Source organism: Gopherus evgoodei, chromosome 2 (assembly GCF_007399415.2).
Source record: "Gopherus evgoodei ecotype Sinaloan lineage chromosome 2, rGopEvg1_v1.p, whole genome shotgun sequence".
NCBI classification, from domain to species: Eukaryota; Metazoa; Chordata; order Testudines; family Testudinidae; genus Gopherus; species Gopherus evgoodei.
Window position 1 is genome coordinate 292,075,434 of NC_044323.1, and position 16,442 is coordinate 292,091,875.

At 49.9% G+C, this 16,442-nt stretch overlaps 1 protein-coding gene across 11 annotated transcripts in view; it reads left to right on the forward strand.

Annotated features, from left to right (window-relative positions):
- The window catches only part of ADGRB1 (adhesion G protein-coupled receptor B1), a 376,961-nt gene that overhangs the window by 269,827 nt on the left and 90,692 nt on the right, over positions 1 to 16,442 (forward strand). For all 11 annotated transcript variants that reach the window (XM_030553892.1, XM_030553899.1, XM_030553900.1 and 8 more), the window contains one exon: positions 2,453 to 2,594. In XM_030553892.1, the coding sequence (XP_030409752.1) occupies positions 2,453 to 2,594 (142 nt within the window). The remainder of the gene's footprint in view (positions 1 to 2,452; positions 2,595 to 16,442) is intronic.

Sequence of the window (16,442 nt, forward strand, 5' to 3'; positions counted from 1 at the left end):
ATAGGGATAGGGAGGGGAAGGAAAGGAGAGGGGAGTCATGTGCTGGAATGGAGGATGGGGGGCTGTGCGAATTTAGAAAGGGAAGGGAGCTCTGGGTGCTGGGATGGGGGATGGGAGCTGTGCGGGGGAGCTGAGTGTGCTGTGTTGAAGGAAGGTAGTTGTGTGTGCTGGGATAATTACGGGAGCTGTGTGCTGGGATGGGGGTGTTGCTCACGGGGGGGAAGCTGTATCCTGGGATGGGGGAGATGCTGGGGATGGGGAGCTGCGTGCAGGGATGAGGGTGATGATGGGATAGGGAACTTTGATGTACTGGGATGGGGCGGAGCTGTGTTCTGGATGTGGGGAGGGGTGTGTGCGCAGGTTGAGGGTATTCCTGTGGGACAGAAGCTGTGTCCTGGGATGGGGGTGATGCTGGGGTGGGGATAGCTGTGTCCTGGGATGGGGGTGATGCCGGGGAGGAGAGCTGTGTCCTGGGATGGGGGAGATGCTGGGGTGGGGAGCTGTGTCCTGGGATGGGGTGTTGCTGGGGGAGGGGAGCTCTGTCCTGGGATGGGGTGTTGCCGAGGGAAGGGAGCTGTGTCCAGGAATGGGGTGTTGCTGGGAGAGGGGAGCTGTGTGCTGGGATGGGGGAGATGCTGGGTGGGTGAGCTGTGTCCTGGAATGAGGTGTTGCTGTAGGAGAGGAGCTGTGTACTGGGATGGGAAGTTGCTGGGGGAGGGGAGCTGTGTCCTGGGATGGGGGACATGCTGGGTGGGGGAGCTGTGTCCTAGGATGGGGGAGATGCTGGGTGGGGATCTGTGTCCTGGGATGGGGTGTTGCTAGGGGAGGGGAGCTGTATGCTGAGATGGGGGTGATGCTGGGGGAGGGGAGCTGTGTCCTGGGATGGGGGACATGCTGGGTGGGGGAGCTGTGTCCTAGGATGGGGGAGATGCTGGGTGGGGATCTGTGTCCTGGGAAGGGGTGTTGCTAGGGGAGGGGAGCTGTATGCTGAGATGGGGGTGATGCTGGGGGAGGGGAGCTGTGTCCTGGGATGGGGGAGATGCAGGGGGAGGCTGTGTCCTGGAATGGGATGTTGCTGGGGCAGGGGAGCTGTGTCCTGGGATGAGGTGTTGCTGTGGGAGGGGAGATGTGTCCTGAATGGGATGTTGCTGTGGGAGGGGAGCTGTGTCCTGGATGGGGTGTTGCTGGGGGAGGGGAGCTGTGTGCTGGGATGGGGTGATGCTGGGGGAAGGAAGCTGTGTCCTGGGATGAGGTGTTGCTAGGGAGGGGAGCTGTGTGCTGGGATGGGATGTTGCTGGGGGGGGAGCTGTGTCCTGGGATGGGGGAGATGCTGGGGGCGGGGAGCTGTGTCCTGGGATGGGGGTGATGCTGGGAGAGGGGAGCTGTGTACTGGGATGGGGTGATGCTGGGGGAGGGGAACTGTGTGCTGGGATGGGGTGATGCTGGGGGAGGGGAGTTGTGTGCTGGGATGGGATGTTGCTGGGGGAGGGGAGCTGTGTGCTGGGATGGGGTGATGCTGGGGGAGGGGAGCTGTGTGCTGGGATGGGGTGATGCTGGGGAGCTGTGTGCTGGGATGGGGTGTTGCTGGGAGAGGGGAGCTGTGTGCTGGGATGGGGTGATGCTGGGGGAGGGGAGCTGTGTGCTGGGATGGGGTGATGCTGGGGAGCTGTGTGCTGGGATGGGGTGTTGCTGGGAGAGGGGAGCTGTGTGCTGGGATGGGGTGATGCTGGGGGAGGGGAGCTGTGTGCTGGGATGAGGTGATGCTGGGGAGCTGTGTGCTGGGATGGGGTGTTGCTGGGAGAGGGGAGCTGTGTGCTGGGATGGGGTGATGCTGGGAGAGGGGAGCTGTGTGCTGGGATGGGGTGATGCTGGGAGAGGGGAGCTGTGTGCTGGGATGGGGTGTTGCTGGGAGAGGGGAGCTGTGTGCTGGGATGGGGTGTTGCTGGGAGAGGGGAGCTGTGTGCTGGGATGGGGTGATGCTGGGGGAGGGGAGCTGTGTGCTGGGATGGGGTGATGCTGGGGAGCTGTGTGCTGGGATGGGGTGTTGCTGGGAGAGGGGAGCTGTGTGCTGGGATGGGGTGTTGCTGGGAGAGGGGAGCTGTGTGCTGGGATGGGGTGATGCTGGGAGAGGGGAGCTGTGTGCTGGGATGGGGTGATGCTGGGGGAGGGGAGCTTTGTCCTGTGGTGGGGGTATTGCTGGGGGAGGGGAGCTGTGTTCTGGGATGGGGAGGGCAGCTGTGTGCGGGAATGGGAGTCCAGCTTGTGGGGGGTGGTGATGCTCCCAGCATGTGGGGAGGAGGAGGGGGTCAGTGCTCTGGTTCTTTCTTTTGCATTTTGTTGGTGATGTTTTTCTTTTTGCTGCCTCCTCTCACTCTGTCTCTCCCTCTCTCTCTCTCCCTCTCTGCTGTCTCTCTCTCGCCTCTCTGCACTTTGCCACCCCCTCCCTTAACAGATCCTCCTCCTCCTCCTCCTCCCAGCTTGGTGCCTGGTCCTGGCGCGGCTGCCGAACAGTCCCAGTCGATTCCTTCCGAACTAAATGCCTCTGTGAGAGACTCTCTACCTTCGCCATCTTAGCCCAGCTCAGCTCAGACATGGTAAGTCCTGCCAATAACATACAATGAAGAAAGAATGAAAGAATGCCAAGAAAGAAAGGAGAGGGGGGAAAGAAATCCCAGCCCAGAATGGCACAGCATCCAGCGTGTGACATTTAAATGACAATCAATCGCCACTACCAGCCTGGCTGTTGGGAGGCGGAGGGACCAGGATGCTGCTGGAGGGGTGTGTGTGTGTGTGTGTGTGTGTGTACAGAGAGAGAGACAAGGTGGAGGAGGTAATATCTTTTATTGGACCAACTTCTGTTGGCGAGAGAGACGAGCTTTCAAACATGTGTGCGTGTAGATATTGCAATATAGAAAGACGAGAACGCGGCAAAGCGGCTCAGATGTGCCGCTGACAGGCTGTGACCTAAAAACAAACCCAACCGAGGAAGCCTGCTGCATTGAAGTGCCACCGATTCCTTAGGTCAGGATGTTCGGGGGCAGTGAGCCCTTGGGAGACAGAGAGCAGATCCTACCCCTTGTCTCCCCAAATTTCCCTCCTGACACCCTCCCTCCCCCTTAGGGTGACCAGATGTCTCGATTTTATAGGGACAGTCCTGATATTCAGGGCATTGTCTTATGCAGGCACCTATTACCCCCCACTCCGTGCCGATTTTTCACACTTGCTATTGGGTCACCCTACTCCCCCTTCCTCAATTGCAGCGTGAGCTGGAGCCTGCACGGTGGAATTCATTTGGGTTGCTATGGCTGCTGCAGTGATCATATTGTCGGTTTCAGGGGCCTCCCCCCCACCCCCACCCCACTCTCTTCCTGCACGGTGGATTTGGATAGGAATGTTGGTGGAACCAGGGAGGGGACTCGCACAGGCTGGCATCTGCACTGTTGTCAGTGCCCGCACTTAATCTTTGCACGTTCTCCACCCCTTCCTTTTCCCCTTTCAACCTTGGTGCGATCTCTGGGTGCTGATCATCTCTGATTGGTAGATCCTGAAAGGGTTTGTACTGCTTTGCTGACTTGGTTGTTGTTTGAAGGGGGTGGGGAGTAGGGTGAGGGCTGGAGGGGTGTGTGTGTGTATGGGTGTGTGTATGTGAAGTTTCTGCTTCTTTATTTAAAGGGAAGCAAACGCTGGGTCTCAATGAGAGTGTTTGAAAAAGTAACAGATGCCGAGAGCCGATCCCAGCTCCGGAGCGGAGTCCTGCCTGGTCTGCGGGAATGTGGACTGCATGCAAAGTCGCTGCTGGGGCGTTGCTCCCAGGGGTTCATAGAATCGTCCCAGTGTCTTTAGTTTGGGTTGATTAAAAAAAAAATTCAGCCATTTCTGCGCAGATCCCAGGCGCACATTGATTCGCAGCTGAACACCGTGCCTCATGTGACACTTCCATCTGCTTGGGCACTAGGAGTTACTAGGCCCTTCCAGTTATTTACTAATTACACCTTGCTCAGTAAATGCCGGTTTAATTTAGGAAAAGGGAGGGGAAAGGAAGAAGGGGTGAGGGAAGCACATTTTCCAAGTTGGAAGTTTGGTTTATTATTAGAAACACTAATATATTTGGTCCACTTGTTACCATGGAAACAACATCTGCACTGAAGTGGCTTTAAAGACACAATGTTGGCTGTGTTTGCTTAGGCACAGGCAGGTCCAGCTGCTAACGCACTTCACCAGGGCGGTGACTGACTTGTAGAGTAGTCCCCGATGTCCCTTTCGGTCTTGCCAGAAAGCAGCGACTTAAAGGGATTGTAGCTCCAACTTGGGGTGGGGGTAATTAGATATCCTGGCAAGGCCTGTAAATGGCCAAAAGGAAATGGTAACTTTGGCACAAGCCACCCTAGCTTCCCACCCTTTGCTGCATGGGCAGTGACTGCCCTGCTCCCAGCCATGTAGACTTGATCAGGGTGAGACAGGGGCTGTGTGAAGGCGACGGCCTCGCCAATGTTTTATACAGGTCGTTCCCAGCTTCCCTGGGGCGGCTGGGCTTGTGCGCCAGGCTGAGCTCAGCTGTGCTAGCCGGTGCCCATCGCCTGCCACTCAGTTGAGTGCTGTTCAGTATGTGTTATGCCACCTTCCTCCCTGGGCCTGATCTGCAGAGGATACAAGTCTTTTAGCTTGAGCAGCGGAGGCTCAGGCTCCCAGCTTGGGAAGGCCCAGGTTCAAACCTTAGTGATGACCATGATGGTGGTTGGTGTATGTACCCTCCCTTGAAACGGGGCCTAAAGTGATGTCACACTTTACTCCTGCCATGATCCATGCCCAAGCCCCACTGCGGGGCAGGAAGCAGGGATGCACCAGGGCCCAGTATGGAGACTCACTGAGTGGCAGCCACCAGCCCCCACTGATACTGGGGCATGGGCTGGTGATGAAGAACCACTGCAGATTTGCTTCCGAAGATGGAGTGGGAAAGGAGTAGTGAGCCTGAGTAAAAGGGAGGTGCCTATTACAAGACTAAGGTCATGTCTTGTTCTGATTTAACTAAATTGGTAGAAAAACTGCTGCAGCTCTTGAACGTGGAGGCAGTTCTTCTGGTTTCAGAGTGTTTATAGTGAAAGCTATGCTGCGCTGGGATAAACACCTCTATGCCAGTATAACTCCAGCCATGCTAGACTCTAAATCTGAAGCTTGTAGCAAAGGTGACTCTGTTAAGCTTAAAACTGTAGCCAGCAGAGCTGAACCCAAGGTGGTGTAATACCACATGGCAAAATTCATTTTAAATAAAATAAAAGGCTACAGGATTTAGTTAAAATGGTGGAGATCAGCCCCAAGGCTTGTCTGTATTTGCATTGTATTCACTTGATATATTTTGTCTCTGCTGGACCTCCAGGCAAGGACCTTTAGGCCCAAAGTAACCACCATGCTCTCCCCATCACTCAGAGTTAGTGTTGTGTCTGTGTCTATGGCTATGGCTATGCCACTCTGGGCTGCCTCTCAGATGTGCTCACTATGTAGGGAGACCCTGCTATGGTGCTTGTATGGGAGACCTAAAGGAACAGGTGATGGACTGTTCTCTCATGTGTCACTGAAGCAAAGCCCAGAGATGGGGCTAGGTGATGCTACGGAGCTGGAGATGCTTGTCTTTCAGAATCTTGTAAAGCCCCCAGCTTGTCCTGGGGCCAGCCTTACTGTGCTGGCCTAATCCCATCTGGGGTAACCCTATTTAACTGCTCTCTGCTTCATTCCCCCCTCTGTGAAAAGTGGATGATATGCATTCATTTGTGGCTGGTAAGCACCCTGAGTACAACAATCCTATATAAGGAGTTAAGTGATATTTCCCCTGTAGCATGAGGAAGCTACACCTTTTAAGCCAGCAGCCTCCCTTGATGCGCCAAACTATTGATGCGCCAAGGAAGTATTGGAATTCAAATTCAGTTCAGACAGCTCCCCCCACATTCAGCAGTTTATGTAAACCTCCTGAATTTGAAAATCTGGGGTCTGACCCTGTGATTCTAAGTAGAGAGGGCTCTGAGCCACTCAGGATTTCTGAAATTAAGTCTTTGGGCTGGAAATCTCATGAGATTTCCTGGTAAGAGATCCTGCTTCTGGGATTGCACTGCCCCTGCTGCTGGAGCCAGAACCTGGATATGGAGAGGCAAAAATAAGATGAGGGAGGGGGCAGCTGGCTGAACTTTTTCTTTTCTCAGAAGGGTTTTGTGTTGAGGTTCAGCTTGGTTTTGGTGTGCGTTTTAAATGAGGTTTCTGCAGTTTCTTATCGAGGCTGGTTTGCCCAACCCTGCTCCGCAACAGCCGCAGCCGCAGTGTCCAATCCAGCCTGCCTTTCCCCTGAGTAAGGGGCAGTGCACTGCTGCAGGCTGGGTTTCTAAGTTACAGTCTGTCTGTGGTTTCCTCCTGCTGGGCGGGGCATGTACCTTGCACCACGTCTGTTCCTGGCGCAAAGTACTTCTGTCATAACTGTCCTACTCAGATCTGAACCTTAGAGTTCAGAACATGAGAAGCTAGCATGAAACCTCCAAACTTAATTACCAGCTTGGATCTGATATCGCTGCCACCAGCCAGAGAATTCCAGTGTCTGGCTCACTCCGGTCTCCCCAAAACCTTCCCTGGGGAACCCCAAGACTCAGATGCCCTGAGTCTCACCACAAAGGGAAATAACCCACTTCCCTTCCCCCTCTTTACCTCCTCCCAGATTTCCCCACCCTGGGTACTCTAGGAGATTCCCTGCTTTAAGTCCTTGAAACACCGCACCGAGAAATCAAATATTTCTCTCCCCTCACCCAGAGGTTATGCAAATTCAGGCTTAGTAAATCTAACACAAAGAGATTCTCTCTTCCCCCGTCTTCTTCCTCCCACCAATTCCCTGGTGAGCTGCAGACTCAGTCCAATTGAGCCCCCACTAAAAAAAAAATCCAACAGGTCTTAAAAAAGAAAGCTTTATATAAAAAGAAAGGAAAAGACATAAAATGGTCTCTGTATCAAGGTGACAATATACAGGGTTAATTGCTTAAAAGAAAAAATGAATAAACAGCCTTATCCAAACAGAATACAATTTAACACATTCCAGCAACTACACACATGTAAATACAAAAAAACAATATAAACCTATTGTCTTACTATCCTTGTACTTACAACTTGGAAACAGAAGATTAGAAAGCCTGGAGATAGAGAGATCACTCTCAGAGCCGAGAGGGCCACCGAACCAAGACAAAGAACAAAGAACTCACTCCCAAACTTCCCTCCACCCAGTTTTGAAAGTATTTTGTCTCCTGATTGGTCCTCTGTTCAGGTGTTTCAGGTCACTGTTCGTTAACCCTTTTATAGGTGAAAGAGACATTAACCCTTAGCTATCTGTTTATGACAACTTCCCCTAGCATTCTGGCATGCCCATACTAGCCAGCATGTGGTAGGGGTGGAGCCTGGGTCCCCCTCCTCCCCAGCTGTAGGAGCGGTGAAACATAACTTTAGGGTAGCTCCTGTCCCGAGAATCTGGGTAGCAGCAATGAGGGGGCATCTTAATGGATCAACATTGTATTTCCCTTCCGTCCCATTGATAGGGGACTGAATTCTAATATTATGGGGTCTTTCTGTATTGGATCCCCAGATCTAATCTAAGTGATAAGGGGAAGCTTCTTGGGCTTATTTCTCTATTACATGTTAATTTTGTAGCTGTTTAGATGTAGGTCGTCCGCATGATTAGCCCTTCTGTGCAGTCCTTTTAGCACTTTGAGGACGTGGTTGGAAGGAGCATAGGGTTATTTTGTGGTCTCAGCCTTTGTGGAATGTGCTTGCCTATTGTTTCAGCAGTTCTTTTACTTACCCGGAAGCAGGCAATCTGAAATGTATTTATCATTTTTAATGGCCAACTTTCTCTTAGATACTTTTGAAATAGAAACTGGATTGATTCTGGTTTTCAACAGAGCTTTATAGGCCGCTGACATCCCTAAAGCACTGCAGAGAGGAGTAAGTTACAGTGGATTCTAATGGAGCGATGCCAATAGCAGTTGAAGGCCTGGGTCTCTGATAGCATAGGGACTGGAGCTAAAAAAACCTGAGATGTGGGATTAATTACAGATGTGGGTCTTGGCAGACTTTTGAAGCTTGTGAGTTGTTCTGTGACACTGGGTTGAATTTGGGTACAACTGAGAGTGAATCTGGGATTATCCTGGTCTGAGTTTGACATGAGCCTAGCCTGAATTTGCAGAGAAGCTGGGTTGCATTTGGGGAGAATGTCGGATAAGCATGAGCTGAGTGTGGAGAGAACCTAGACTGAATTCCAGGTGCCAGGGATGGATGTTGTTGTGCCCAGAGGCAGCAATCCGGTCTTGACACCCCATTGTGATAGATGCGATACATGCATTTAACTAAAGAACAGTCCCTGAGACAGAGTGCTTACAATCTAAGTGTATGACGAGAGACAACAGGTGAATTCAGCAAGCGGACAAAGGGAGCCAATGTAGCAGCAAACGGGTTATGAACAGTGTAATAAACAGTCATCCCAGCTCCATAACTGTTGGCGGGCAGTGTATCCTAATGGTTAGCGCATCAGACAAGGATACAAGAGACCTGGTTCTTTTTCTTGCCTTGCTACTGACCTGGGGCAAGTCATTTCCCCTCTCTGTGCCTCAGTTTACTTTGAGATCTACCAAGAAAAGCACTATAAAAGCTAGGGGTTATTGTTTGTGGTCTGGTGGATTGCTTGGTAGTTGTTCCTGGCTTTGACTCAAAACCTGGCCAAGTTTTCCTGAGCGTCTGTTCTGGCATTATGGTTTCAGTTAAATCCTAAACTCACAGTGTGAAACTCGGGGCAGGCGGAAGGGGAAAGGGAGGGATGAAAGGGGAATGTGAACTGCTGCACAGCATCTCCGCTGCTCTACTGCCAAGCTATCCCCTGTGAGTTCCTCCCAGTGCTGTCAGTGACTCCTCTGCAGACAGATGCTGTGTCACCCCATCACTCTTCATCTGACGGAAGGGAGCTTTGTGGGATTCATCGCTTCAGCATGAGCAATACTGAGCCAAATTCATTCTGCAGTGTAGGTGGGGATGACCTGATAAGGACACCGCCCTCCCCCACCTTGCCCATTAATTCCCACCTGGAAAGCAACCATCAGAGATGGGTAGTAGATGTGGCTCTGTTCCCGGGAGGGGGGCAGAAATGCACTGAAAGCTGCAAGAGGGGTGAGCAGAGTCACTCTGAGGTGCTCCAGCCCTCCTTGAGAGCCTTCTGAAGCCCCTCAGCATGATCACTGGGCAGTTGGTACCCTGTAGGCATGGGGTTTATATGAGCATGGGGGAGATTGATGCTGGGAAGTAGCCATTCTGTGTGGCATTTCCACCTTAGCTGGTTGTGGACGTTAGTACTGCTAGAGCAATGTTAGCTCCGCTCCACACCTATGGCTGCCTGGGAAGGAAGTGGGTATGGCGCAGGCATAGGCACTAGCCTGGCTATGAAGATAGCCATGTTACCAGTGGGTTACAGAGCAGTGAAGGAGGCGTAGACCCTGTGGGATTGAAATTTGCTTTTCTCTGGGATCTTTGTGCTAGAAGGCCATGGCACAGAAACTAGAGTATCTATCTATCTATCTATCTATCTATCTATCTATCTATCTATCTATCTATCTATCTATCTATCTATCTATCTATCTATCTATCTATCTATCTATCTATCCCCATGCACCCCTGCTATCTATCTATCTATCTATCTATCTATCTATCTATCTATCTATCTATCCAATACAGCACCCATATCTGTGGTATCTGAGTTCCAGGAAGAGCTTATATCAAGGCACTCAGCTAAGCTTTCTGAGTCCTCTTTTCCCCTCTGTAATGGTATGGGTTGGCCCTGAATTAGCAGTATTTTGGCCAGGAGAATAAATCATTTCCCCCCACACCCTCAGATATCTGCTCACTTAAAACAAAATGAATTAGTTTCAGCCATGCTTGTGCCCTTTAAATACTTTTGCTTTCCATGAATAGCCTGGTGGATGAGTTTATTGGCAGAAATGACAAATTTTGAGCAGAATTGGGGAATATGAATAGAAAGCAAATGGAAAGCAGATTTCAAACATGCATATTTGAGCCTGCAAACTGATGCTAACAGTTATGCTCAACCAATCAGGGAGCAGAAATGATATCACGTGTGTTACCTGCCCAATCAAAAGTAGCTGACGGGGTTAACATTTTTAATGTGTGTTGAATACTCATAGTTAGCTACATGCGGCCAATCTGTGAGCCAGGAACAAACTGGAAAATGACGAATAAGTTAATAAAAAGCAAAAAGAGGCTGCACAGTATTTATTAGAGATTACGCTCCCTGCTCTGCTAAGTGGGTTAGCAGGGTCAGCTCTGCTCGTGTAATAGGCCGTAAAGGGAAGACCTTAAAGAGAAGAAATGTTAAAGATCCAATGACTGGAAGATGAAGCTAGATTTCTTCAGACTGGAAATAAAGTGAATTTTTTTTACGGAGAGCTAATTAACCATTGAAACATCTTTCCAAGGCTCATGGTGGATTCTCCATCCCTAGCAATTTCTAAATCAAGATTGGATGTTTTTTTCCTACAATAGCTGCTCTAGTTCAAATGGCAGTTGTTCCAGGGAAGTTTTGTGGCCTGTGTTATACAGGAGGTCAAGTTAGGTGATCACAGTGGTCCCTTGTGACCTTGGAATCGATGAATCTGTAAACCATTGAGGCTGATTCTGAGCTGATGTACACTCCCTATACATTATTTGTTGTGGTGATGTTTACCCCTGCATTAGTGGATGAGACTCCGGACCAGGGCCTTGTGGTTTGAATGGTACGTGGAGGTAAATGTTCCCTGGGGAAAGGGAGTGGTTTAGCAACGTGACTCCCTGCTAATGCACCGTATTGGCAGATTTCTGTGTATCGTACTGACTGAGAGGACAAAGACAGGTTTGATCATATGGGCACCTCAAAGGACTAGTAGATGAAGATGTCACTGTCATCATAACAGTACAAAGCACCTGTGAGACTTAGCAGATCAGATCTGTTCTGTGGCTGAAGATTGCAGGGCAAGTATCAGCCAGTGAGGGAGGTGATGTCTCACAGGACTGGTGATGGGATACAGAGTTGTTCTAAGTCACCAGTTCAAATCCAGTTCAGGTCAGAAATCACCAAAAGCCATTACTAGCCACAGCTCTTCACTGAAATTCATGGTCTCCGCCTGGTTCCTAGTAGAGAAGAATCATCATAGTGACTGGCGCTAATTAGCACCCTTTGTTGAAGGACCATCGGTGGGGCCATGGAGGTCTTGCCAATGAAGGTCCTGCCAGGTTAGGTTGAGTGTCATTTCCAGTGTGGCTTGTGCCACCTGTGTACAAGTGAATAAAGGGAACAGGGTTGGTGCTTTGTATGAACTCAGAATTGTCCTCCCATAAGGCACAAGGAACCTCTCCCACCTTGTTCGTCTACGCACTGAGCAGGCCCAAGGTCTGGAAGTAGGTGGTGTCAACAGAAATGGTTCAGTGTCCTAAAATTACTGCCACATTGGCTCCTGGCTGGCATCCTCCTAGAGAAGCCAAGGCTTGAACGAGTCATGGATGCTGAGCTCCCCGCAGACTGGTCTCTTGGCAAGGTCAGGGCTCACTCCCACTGGGGTGAGTGGGGGAAAGCTTGTCCGGCCCATTCTGTGGGGAGAGGCCTCCCCTCCCAAGGGCTGTCAATCTGGTGTCTTTCACCAACGCGACATATAAAGAGAAAAACAAACAGCATATTGTTTTGGAATTATTTGGTGGAGTGCTGTCGGCTGGCGTCCACCCAGGACGCTGCTCAGATCAGGATAAACACAATCTGGATTTCCTTTCCCTTTCCCAGTCTGCCACGGCCTCATTTTGTAACTGGATGGCAGTTGCATGACTGCTTCCAGCCGGGCCCAATCCTGCCAGGTACTGGGTACTCCTGCCGTGAAGTTGATGGGAGTTGAGGGTGCAAGATCAGGTCTGTGGGGGCTAATATAAGCATAGGATCAGCAGGATTTGCTTTTCTTGATTATCAGCTGGACAGTGCAGAGAGCAGACATGGCTGGGCTGTAATTAATAGAAATGGGATCCTTTATTAAGGCTGCTGGTCTCAGATAGGCCCTGTGACCTTCTCCTCTCTCAGAACAGATGCTTCCTAAGTCCTGCCTGGACTCAGCAGTCATGGAAGAGACTGGAGACTGCACTGATGGATTGTCCTGATCATTATCAGCTTTCCTCTGAGGGAGTAGCTGAGGCTTCAGAATTACTCCCGCCTTCCCCTTTGGAATTTAGACAATGTTGGAAGGGAGGGGCTGGCAGGGAGCTACTCTCCTGTTTCAGGCAGGGTGCCAAGATTCACAAGATAGCTGGGCCCCTCACCTCTCCTCCAGGCCACCTGAGTGCCGTCCACACTTTAATGTTGTGCAAGGGTAGAGCAGATAATAGGAGCTCTTTGTCCTAAGCAGGGCCCTGTGAAAAATTGTGGTTTCAGAGACTGCTTGGAACTTGCGAGATTAACCCAATCTCGTGATTTCTCCAACAGCAGAAGTAGGCCTTCCCTCATGCTACTCTCATGCACGGTGTGACGTTGGCAGCATGATACCAGAGCAGCAGTTTGTGGGGGAGACGACTCGGTGGCCGGTTATACGCAAGGCAGAGTCGCCGCTGCTATCACCTCTTGAACCACAAGCAGTCACGGCCTCAGCGGGCAGGCAGGAGCAGGCATCCGCGGGTGTCGGTCTCACGCTTGGTGCGGCTCGGGGGTGAAGTCCAGCATTTTCGGATTTGATTGCCTGAAGTTGGGCCATTCAAAAGTGGCCATTGAAAAGGCTGGCTTAAATGACTTAGCCAAGCAGGTGAGTGGAAGAGCAGCTGGGTATAGACCCCAGGATTTCTCACCAACAATCACTTATCCTAACCCAGTGGGTCTCAAACTTTTGTACTCGTGCCCCCTTTCACACAACAAATCTCTGAGTGCGACCTCCCCCTTATAAATTAAAAACACTTTTTTTATATTTAGCACTATTGTAAGTGCTGGAGATGAAACGGGATTTGGGGTGGAGGCTGACAGTTCGTGACCCCCCATGTAATAACCTCGCAACCCCCAGAGGGGTCCTGACCCCCAGTTTGAGAGCCACTGTTCTAACCTCTAGACCATTTAGCTGGATGGTGAGAAAACAGTCCTAAGAGTCTGTATAGGTCCCGTCCTGCTCCTTTCCAAGTCTGGGCTGTTAGGAGCAAGTTCAGGCCTTAAGAATGTAGAATAATCTTCAAAAGGAAGTAGTGGACGCCTCATCCCTTTGGTAATTTGTGAGTGAAGTCAACTAAGCTCTGGAGAATATGCCAATAGACAACATCTTGCCTTGGCTAGGGAGAGAGACTAGGTGAGTGAATCAGTCTTTTCGTCCCTTCATTTCTGTGGTTCTCTGTTAGACTGAAGGAAGCTCTCCTGACGCTGCTTGTTAATAATCCACTGTGTGATCACTCGTCAGCATTGAGAGCACTGTCAGAGCTGTTTATTAAACACAAATTGCCATGCGGTATCTGGGGAGTGAGCTCGATACAGAGTGAAGAATTAGCAATTGTTAATAAATAGTAGCACATTAAGATGTCTCTCTGGGTGATATTTACTTGCTATAATTATGTGGAATTGCCTGTTAGACTGGCCAAATTGTATAAAAGGGGCCCTAAATTCCAAGAATACATTTCCAATAAGCTCTTTATCAGTTTTTAAATAAGATGCTTGTTACCACGTGAAGGAAACCAAAGGATGTAATGGATCTTTGAATCTGTCTGGCTGAAGGGATATAAGGGGAGCTGAGGAAGACCTTGGTCTGATGAAGGGAGGAGAGAGAGAGAGAGAGGCAAGGAAGAAATGAAGAACTTAACTTACCGCTTCTCATGCGGAGATCCCAAAGCGCATCACAGAGAATGGGAAATGCTATTATGGCCAGAAGTGCAGGAGTCGAGGGTAGGTTTGGCGCCTGCTCTGAACAAAGCGGTGATAATTAAGCCCTGGAATTGATACGGGAGACACTATAACAGACAGAAACCAATCTGAGTGAGAGTCCCTCCCTGGGGTCCTCCCGGCTCCACAGGGGCAGCTCATTGGTCTCCACTGAATGAGCTCTACACACTTCATTTAGAAGGCTTAGCAGGTGCCTCTTGGAAGCCCCTGGTCTTTTTCCCTCTTACAATTATTTGGCTGGAGCAACATGAGGGGGAGTGGGAGAAAGTGGGGGATAAAGAGCTAAAGAGAAGAAACTGTCTATACTGGCATTGTATAATAGGGGTAGTTTGGGGTCCCTGTGCCCACTATGGGGCCCAAATCCTTCCCCATGAGGGGGTGTTGCTTAGAAAACTGCAGAGTTCACACTTCTCCGCCTCCCTGCCCCCGGCTGTCTATAGCACCCCTGGCAATGCTGGCCCTTAAGAGTCTAACCCAACACTCTCCCTTCGTTTTGGTTGTAGCCTCTACCTGCTCTCACTGAGGTCAGTGGCGAAACTCCTGCTGACTTCAGTGATGGGGGACCGCCCCTTGCTCAGGTCCCCCCCCCCGCCCCTCCGATCTAGTGTGTGTGTCAGCGTGTGCCTGGGCTTTCTCTCATGCCGCAGAGCAGGTTTCAGTGTATGTTGGGCAACAGCAGGACCACAATATTAATACATGCGAGAAGTTACTTTTCCAAGAGGTAAAAGCCGAGCCTTCCCATCAGAAGGGCCATCTCTGTCTGGGGTGTCACCACTGGCCGTAGCTACTGGCACAACGAATTGTGACAGGACGACTGGGCATCGATGCGAATTACATTGAACACTGAATGATGCTCAGAAAAGTGACTGGGTAAGAACAGCGCCTGCTTATCCAACCGCTGTGCTCCCTGGGCGCCTGTGAGACCCATCTGCTCACTCTGCTGGCAAGCCTCAGTGTTCATCTCCCATTAGCTCTGCAGAGCCCTTGGAGCTGCAGCTGAATTGCTGGCTAAGGTGCTGTCACAGGGTGCCTGTGCTCTGCTCTGGAAGTGCAAAGGGGCCTTAAAGTGAGTGTAAATCATTCCAGCAGCATAACTAAGGCCATAAGTTCATTGGGACCAGCTATTCTGTGTTTGTACAGCACCTAGCACAGTGTGGTCTCGGTCCACAACTGGGACTGCTGGGAACCACTGCAATGCACAAAACAATAATAATTAATAAAACAAGATGTAAAATGAGAGGAAATTATACTGACACTCATTTTTAATTCACCTTTACACTGTCAGGATGGCATGAAGAGGCCTTAGCATAAATGACAATTAGATTCAGGATCTTTATACTGGTAGACCTGAGTGAATGCTGCCAAAATCTATTTGAGGATAGTCAGCCAGATGGAAACAGCACATTCTGTTCATTGGCATTCTACTCCTTTGGATCATTTTCTGCAAACATTTGTGCACATTTTGTCTGGTTGGTTGGTTGGTTTGTTCATGAAAATGTTTGCTCTTCTGAGTACTGGTGCAAATATATGTTTGTGCAAAGTGTGCACTGGAAACATATTTATGGCTATCTTTGGTGGCCAGCCAGGGAACAGAAACAATACTATGTGACTTAGGCAACCACTTGCAAGCCACGAATGCTGACCAGTTGAAGGCATAGCAGAAAATGGTTGATAAACAATCCCTGGGTGGAAATATATTCACCTGAGGTTAATGGAAAGATTCTTATTGATTTCAAACGAATATTGGATCAGACCCATAAAATATCCATGAGACCATTTTGAATTACAAACATTTAAAAAAAAAATCAAGAGTGTGTTTGCAAATAATCTGGGAGCAGAAGAAACAGTCAAATGCCTGAGTTACATTATTAGGGTGATTATGTCAAATACAGAGTTTGCTCAGCCCTGATCACCACTGAGGATGTGAGAGGCAGAAAGAACAACATGTGCAGCATTGAGAAATATCATCCTTTGACTTAGTTCTAAATGGAGCAATCTTGGTGCAGGGCAGCGAGCAGGGAAGTGGAGCAAGGATAAAGCTGCTGCTTTAACAGAGTCACATTTTACAGTTACTGGCAAAGAAGAGGCGGAAGGGAGGAAAGGTGGAGCGAGAAAGTGAACGGAGAGGAGGGCTGAAGAGAAGAAAATCAGAGAGGAGGGCTGAGGTCAGAAAGAAAAATAAAACAGGATCTGGAAAGAGGGCTGTGAAATAGAGCTCAAAGGGGGCCAAATTGGGGAGGAAAGAAAGAAACCAGAGAGAAATGGCTAGGAGAGGAAGACGGAAAAGAGAAAACGGGATGGTAATGAGGAAAGGCAGAAAGCAAAGAAGGAAAAAAGATGTCTAAGAGAAAAGAAAGAGCATCCGTCTTTGCTGCAAGGCAGACAGATTAGGTAGCAGGGAGAGCAAACAGCCTCAGGCAGGAGCATTCATTATTCCACCCTAGTTGATGTCGCTGATTGCAAATCCTTCCATTCCTTGTCCTTGCTCTGTGACGGA